Genomic DNA, 7,829 nt, shown 5'->3' on the forward strand with positions numbered 1-7,829 from the left:
TTGTAGACAGAAATGGAACCAAGCGCTATAAGGAACAGACCAGTTCGTAGTTACAGAGGACTATGAGTGCCAACATGAACAAATACATTGTTAATTAAATGTATCAATTAAAACTGGAAATATTTAATTAAATTGAATCATAATTATATATTTAATCAATTTCCCATTGTAATTTGACGCATTTTATTAAATATGTAATTATACGTTTATTTAATTCGTTTTGGCACTCGGGGCCCTCCAAAGTGGTGGACATTTAATGTCATTATTAATCCAAAAATTCTGACTTGCAAAAGTCCATCTAAAGGCCAACAAAGAGACCGTTCCCACTCACATTCACGTCTAGGGCCAATTTAGAATCACCAGTTAAGCTAACATTCGTGTCTTTGGGCTGTTGAAGGAAGCCAGAGCAGTGTGTGAGTATAGTTAACTAAAACTAAATCTGCTGCTGGTAATCTGACTCATTTTTCTGGTTTTGTACAAAACCTCGCCACATATTGGAAAAGCATTTCTTACAGAAAGAGCATGGAACTATGTGCCTTTACAGGCATGTGTGGTGTGATCAGCAGGAACATGAACTGCATAGAAAGTTACAGCAGCAAAAGAAGAGGACTGTCCCCACGTTTGAGCTTTGAATGGGAGAAATGGTGACTGCATCATATCTAAAGAGAGACTCGGTGAAAACAGACTCGATACAGAGATCAGTCATGTTTTACAATGTTTATAATTAATATTCTGTGTTTTTGTGCTTTTACCCCTTTTTTTTTTTTTTTTTTGCATTTACATTACATTATACAGATTTTAATGCTGTCACAGGTATGTGCCGGTTTTCCTTTGTTTAGATTTTTTTTTTTTAAAGAATAATACAGTAAATTAGAACTGCGTGTTGTAAAACATCGAATTACAAACTGAAAGAGAAAGTGCCCTCAGGCTGACTCTTGTAACCGGTTTGATAAGGATGCTTGCTGTGAGTAATCCCGCCAATCACTGCAGCTCCCCATTTATTGCCCACTTTTAGTAGTTGGCCTTTAAAGTCACTGTGGATTTATCTATTTCTTTTTACCACGAAAACATATTACACCTCTATGGAGTTTTTTTTTTTCATGCTTATATTCTGACTGAACATGTGGAACAAAGCGGTGTCTCGCTGGCACTTAAGTATTTTGACTCTAAATACTTTTAATTATCAGGCATTCAAATCCCCACTTTTATTTTGAAGGCGGTCTCAATCCGTGCGCCTTGACGCAGCAGCGTGGATCAAGTAGACTTTACTCTGACAGATAAGTCCTGAAAGTTGCCCCCGTCACGAGGAGCGGCTTATGCATTGAGGTCAGACCGTGTGGGGCAGTGAAGAGCCGGGAGATGACCTACCTGTGGGTTTCCGTAGCGGTGCTGGGGGTTTCGGTGCTCCTCAGCGAGCTGATCCGCTCCGCAGCGCGTGTGTTCCCGAGAGATTACCGGATTTACCTTCTGGAGGCGGCGTCCACATTCCAGCTCTGCTGCTGCACGCATGAACTCAAACTGCTGGGAGACTCGGCCCACCTGGAGCTCAGTTACGGCCTGGCTCTCACCTACACGGTGACTCTTGTCCACTTGGTAACTTTCCAGGACGCGACCTGTAACCCCACCGCGGCTCTAGAGAGTGTGTGCCGCGGGACCCGCAGCTTAAGAGCGGCCGGCTTCCTCATTATGCTCCAATTCGCAGCTGCCGTCGCCTCGCAGTCTTATGTCGCCTCCGTGTGGTCGCAGGGTCTCTCCGACATTCACCTGCAGCACCAGAGCACTGACTTCAGGTGCTTCGATCCCCTAGGCGGGACGCTGCTGGAGGCCGCGGTGGTGGAGCTGGCCTGCGCCTTCGTTTTCCAGGCTGCCTGCATGCACGTCCACAAACTGGACGAAAGACTCCAGGTGCACTTCATCGCTGCTGTTGTAACGGCAGCAGTTTATGCAGGTGTGTTAATGAGGGGCACTTCCTACTCTTCACAAGTCTAAACAAGTAAATGAAACCCCCTTTAAATAGAAAGGGTCACAGTTTGTGCCCCGTACACCGCACAGACCCGGAAAACTTTTTTTTTTCTTTTTTTTTCTTTTTTTTTTTAATGTTAAGAACAATCCTGCACATGAATACTGGCAATCACCCTGCCATGGTTTCTGTCAGAAACATTGTACTGTCCTGGGAACCACAACATAGACCCACAAGAAATCAAGATCTAAACGGCACAACTAAAATACTGATCACAATCCTACTAAATCCAGAATTTAAACCATCCTGTCAGCCTTTGTTCTTGCAAAAGTGCAATTATTAAATGCAGCAAGCATGCATATTTACCCTCCTCAGCATGTGGGTTAAAAGTGTAGATGGTTCCATGCCCATAAAGTAAATTAATTATTCTTCCATCTTTTGTTTTGTGCAGGTGGAGAGATTTCCGGAGCCGTTTTCAACCCAGTATTGGCCTTCTCAGTTCAGTTCCCCTGCAGCGGCCACACCTACCTGGAGTACTGTTTTGTGTACTGGCTGGGACCAGTTTTAGGTAAGCAGCAGACTGGAGTCCACTCTTTATGATCTCATGTCCACTTTTAGATGTGAGTGTGGTATTTGTTGTCTTTTCTAACTCTCGGCAAATAAGATAACTGACTAAGCGCTCAGAACCGACCTGCTCTACAAGCTACTCCATGGTTCGATTAGGATGACTGTCCTCTAAATAAAGAAGCTTGGCCTGTCATTTAAATGCACGACTCATACCTGACATATGTCTGCTTGTTGTTACCAAAATAACTTCCTGTGTCTAACGTGTGTGTGCAGGCGTGGTGAGCTGCATCCTGCTGTTTGAGAAGATCATCCCTTTCCTGTTTGGTGGGAGTACCGTTGGGCTGGACGTTCCTGCCATCCAGAAAAAGAAGACCCAGTAGGTGCGAGGGGGAAAAGCCGTGCCTGTTTTATTCCTCATGTCTTAACGGATAACAGCAGCACAGCCAGCTTTTGTTTTTCTTTTGTTATTAATGCTGCACTGCAGGGTTGCCTCACCTTCAAAATGTCTGTGAACACATAAAAAAACAATACACACTGTAATGTGTGGGTACTGTCAGGGTAAAACGCACTTTTACTGTCACTGAACAGCAAATGTCAGCTAAGATGTCAAATACACTGTTAGAAAGCTGGCAGCTAATCAGAACACAAAAGTGGCTTCAGTTTCTCACTAAAAGATGACAAATGTGCTTCATACAGAGGCTCAAACCTGCTGTTAAAACACTATTTTAAATGTTAAAAATAACATATCGTTAGCTTCATAGCATAAGTGCCTAAGTCATTTGACTAAGTCATTGACTTAGTCAAATGACTTAGGCAATTATGCTATGAAGCTAACGATATGCATTCTGTGGCTTAAGGTTGACCTAAAATCTTAATTCTTCTTTCTTCATGTGCAATTAAATGTTAGCTATAATACCACTGCAGCTACCAAAAAGCATAAATTTTCTAGTTGCCCTACATTTAACAGGAAAACAGCCCTGGATATGCACGGTTAGTGCCATTTTTATCAATAGTTATTTTCATGAATCTTAGTCTTAAGATTTAAGCACAAATATTTAAAGTATTGCCAAAAAATAACGTGAAAATTGTCATAAGCACAACAACGATGAATGTATGCACTATTAAGCTGAATGTATATTTGTGCTTATGTCATCGCACATGTGACGAAGCTGAAGAACAACAGAAGCGCACAGATTTTAAAAATACGGACAGAGCACAAGCAGCTAAGTGGTTAATATGCAAACAAGTAGGTGTGATGGTGCACCTACTAAAATGTATCTTTTTCTCTATGAAGTCTGGTAGATTCATGACTTTAATTATTTATGCTGCTCCCTTATTTCCCATGAGCGTCACCACAGCGGATGGATCCGGCTTGCACGACCCTTCCATTTATTTTGGTTTGGCACGCCATTAGGAGTACAATAGCCTGGGTCTGTTCTGGATTGCGGGAGCCACATTCCAAGCTTTTCTTAAGCTTGATATCACTGATATCAGGACATGTTTTCAGAGGTGTGAAGAAAGATCCCCGGTTCGAGACCAGAAGAAGACTCCAATCCATTTGAGGTTGTGCCTGGAAGGTTATTCTGTGTATGGATCAGCTGTGGCAATCTCTCGTTAATAAGAGAGCAGCAGAAAGAATTTAAGACACATGCAGCCACGTACAATCTCCAAATGCCATAAAACAACATTATAAAAGTGTTTAATTCACTCTTATTGCCAAACTGGGTGTTGTTGGAGAAAAGGACTGCAGATGTTTGGTTTTATTAACCATGTTTTCAAAGCCTTAAACCTTCAGATGTCTTGCTTTTCTACTTCATGTAGCATGTTAAAGAAAACTGGACCTCAGTTGTAGGACATGCTAATGGTGATGGTTGGTTTTGGGTGACTAAACCTTTGATCTTTTATTGGTTTAATCTCACGTTTGGCTCGTTAACGCGTCTGTCTGGTAGTTTACTGTATTTAAAGGTTCAGGTGCTAGAATTATACTGTATGTGGTGCTGGTGGGACTTTGGTGTTTTATTTTTGGGGCACAACACTGAATCTGAAGTTTCTGTGCGTAAAGACAATTGATCTTAAAAAACTTCTACAGTGCCAGTTTCTGATTGTAAAACTGGGATAATTATTTTAAATAAGAATGTGGTTAAAAACATTTGTCTGTGAACAAAATGTATAGTGGTTTTCTATAATGTTGTAATTTAAATGCAGTATTTTGATTAAAAATATGTCTGAAAAATGTTAAATGCTGTGTTTTTATTGGAAGGTGGCAGGGAAGTTTCCATGCAGACATTCGTGGGTCCTCGGATGAGGAATTGTAGTCATTTAGATCCAATTTGAGGATAAATACAAAGACTAGCCAAACAAAATCTGCCTAGAATGTGTGTAGTGTAGTTTATATATCATACATACAGTAAATGTGTCATTTGGGGTCTTTTCATCAGTGAAACACACAACCAAGTGACGGTTAATCTCCTCTCTCTGAGGTTTGGATTATCAGAAACAGAGATCCAATAAAATCCCCCCACCCCCCCAACCATGGCTCACATGGTGCTGGTTACACAACACGACCTTTGTCCTTTCCTCCGCCGCCTCCTCCTCTTCCTCAGGCGTCTCACACTCTCCAAACAAATGCCCAACACCAGCGTCTCCGTTTTTCCTCAGCGTGGATCATCATCAGCGCAGAACAGATGACAAACATGTGACCTTCGGCCCCTCAGCCTGTTAAACGAATGCACGGCGTTCCTTTAGACCTGCTGCTTGGTTGACAGAGCGGCACGTGCTCGATGGTTTGTAAACAAGCTTCCTCCTGCTGACGTGGTTACAGATTATCTCAGTGTGCCGTTTTAGAAGAGTGGTGCTAAAGTTCACAGCCGCAACAAACTCCTCTGACCCTCACTCTCATGACACGAGAGATTATTTTATCTCAGCAGCGTTTACGATGGTGACGAGCAGCTTTATGTGGCTCTGAGCTTTAAGTGGACTTTCATGCTTTATTATGTAAGAGATACGAGGATCTGTGTGTCTGGCTGCTATTGATCCGGTGATCTTTTGGTCGGCAAGTGAATGCATAAACACAAACCAGATCACCAAATATTTGCAGCTGTGCAGTCTAATACTGGGGATCTTCAGAGAGCTCCCAAACTCTCTGATAAAGAACTTCTGAATTTTGGGAGAAGTTGTGAAGTATCTGTACGCTCATCTGTGCTGATTCAGAAGCCTTTCCTGTTTAAGAGAAAGTGACTTAAGCTGGAGATGGAATAATTAGTAATAATAATAACTATAATACATTTTATTTGAAGGCGCCTTTCAAAATCCCAAGGTCACCTCGCAAAAAAAGACAAAAGGAGCAATAGTCATAAAATACATAAAATAGTCAATAGTGTGACAGTCATGTGAAGGATCTGAACTGCTTTTATATTATGGGCCTATTAGAAGCGTCAACACAACAGATTTAACAAAGCTGTTTTTAAACCTTGGTCGTCTGCACTTTAGAACCAGAAACCTCCAGGTCGGGGCTTTTAATTTTCCCCAAAGTCAGCGGTAAAACCCACAGTGAGACAATTTATGTCACTGTGACCTACGTCTGTGGAAAAGGCATCCTGAAGAGCTGACCCTAACCCCTTTATATATTAATGTTTATTTAAGCTAAACAAAATGTCAGATGTAGCAAAAATGACAGAAATTAAAGCTCATATATGCAAATTTATATTTAATTACTTTTTTTAAATTTCCACAAGGTTCGATAAACACTCCAGGGTTAGACTGCTTTATTATACATTGTGCTTTATTGCAGTTATTTAATGTTTTCAGGGAGTCTCTTCTTCCTTAATTCAGTTTTTAATGTTTTTCTATGGTGGGCTCAGTATTTATTTATTATGTGTTTGTGAGGCAGGGAGGTCAAGGGCTTTTTGGTACATGTTCATGTCTTGTTGGCAGCTCAAACAACAAAGGGTGCAACTGCAACTCGTTTCTAGCCTGTTTTTATTTTCTTATGTATCATTTATGTATTTTAAGCGTTATAAGGGTCAGCTGTTTGTGCATGTTTTGCATTTGTAAAACGAGCACAGTCGACATCAGGCTTAAAACCCATTTTATTATGACAAATGTACAAGATCGGATTCATAAGAAATAACAGTAAAGTTAACCAAAAAAAATAAAATAAAATGTAGGGAGCGGACAAAACGTCACCAACCAGTCTACAAGGATCTATACACAGTGGACAGGGTGTCTTTCCTCCCAGATTCATCATGAGGTAAATAGGAAACTGTTAACACTTCAGTCATTGGCACCGACCTCCTCTTTCTCTTTAAGCTTTTATTTCTCTCCATCCCTATGCAGGTCTCGCTACGGGTTATTTCATAACCATGAGATACACATTTATACATTCTCCTGATCTCTGTGGAGAATATAAACAGGGTTACACACAGCACACAGACACTCCTTTGCTCCGTCTCGACCCACCAGGACATGCACCTCTGTTACGTCTGTAGAACCGGGTTTCTATATTCTGCCCAGCTAATCTAAAAGCTAAATATCGTGTATAGACGCCTATGCTGTGCAAGCAGCACGTATAGGTTTTTGTCTTGGAAGTCATTTTGGCTGTGGCCAGTATCAAAACGGTATGATAAATAGTGGTTTATCCTCTGAAGACCATGCTGAGACTAATTTACAAAATATTTTACAAACAGGCTTCACTCCCTCTCAGTCCTTGATTATTTTCCACGGCGACGTCCCGTTCTTCCCCCTCGAGCTTTAGCAAGTCAGCGCATGCTTACCCCGTATGCAGTTTCACTGCAAATTAACACGCCTACTTCACGAGTCCCTCAGCACAAATGCACCAGGTCAGGAGATCCTGAAAGCATGCCAGAGGGGTTTTTTTTTGCGATTTTCTTACAAAAACTGTTGTGCCAATATTACTTCCCTACAAAAGAAAACTATAAGAAACTCATGCAATCCCAAAGAATTGCTCGATATATTTTTCCATGGTTAAAAAAATGCCTCTAAATATATTACAGCAAAAACTACAGATATACACACAGACTGGTTCCAGCAGAGGTCAGTGAAGTCATTGGTTTGCCTTTTCCCCCCCCTGTTCCCCTGCAACCCGACACATCGCTTTAAAACAGTTTGGTTTTCATGATCCTGATCTGATCCGAACCTGAGCTCAGGATTATGGAAACGGCTCATGTCAGAGGAAACAGGAAGATCCAGGGGAGTGGAATAAGAGAGAAAACAGGCTTTCAGAGCCGAGTGTTGTTTATAACGAAGGAGTATTATGTCTACATTAAAAAATATATATATTCAA

General features: G+C 41.3%; 1 protein-coding gene across 1 annotated transcript; it reads left to right on the plus strand.

Moving 5' to 3' along the window:
* The first annotated feature begins 1,282 nt into the window (after positions 1-1,282).
* On the plus strand, positions 1,283-3,240 carry LOC146624696 (aquaporin-11-like). The gene is made up of 3 exons (XM_085364083.1): positions 1,283-1,948; positions 2,412-2,528; positions 2,801-3,240. The coding sequence occupies exons 1-3, from the start codon at positions 1,360-1,362 to the stop codon at positions 2,905-2,907; spliced, it is 813 nt and encodes a 270-aa protein (XP_085220209.1). The 5' UTR covers positions 1,283-1,359; the 3' UTR covers positions 2,908-3,240.
* Positions 3,241-7,829: the final 4,589 nt, after the last annotated feature.

Source organism: Diplotaxodon limnothrissa, linkage group LG10, assembly GCF_057381915.1.
Source record: "Diplotaxodon limnothrissa isolate DT_005_m linkage group LG10, D_limnothrissa_male_GT1.1, whole genome shotgun sequence".
In the NCBI taxonomy this organism is placed as follows: domain Eukaryota; kingdom Metazoa; phylum Chordata; class Actinopteri; order Cichliformes; family Cichlidae; genus Diplotaxodon; species Diplotaxodon limnothrissa.

Excerpts from the sequence above, each read along its gene's own strand:
- LOC146624696 (XM_085364083.1), top strand. The coding sequence starts at position 1,360 with ATGACCTACCTGTGGGTTTCCGTAGCGGTGCTGGGGGTTTCGGTGCTC. Across the intron at positions 1,949-2,411 it reads AACGGCAGCAGTTTATGCAG|GTGGAGAGATTTCCGGAGCC; the intron begins GTGTGTTAATGA and ends TGTTTTGTGCAG. Across the intron at positions 2,529-2,800 it reads CTGGCTGGGACCAGTTTTAG|GCGTGGTGAGCTGCATCCTG; the intron begins GTAAGCAGCAGA and ends GTGTGTGTGCAG.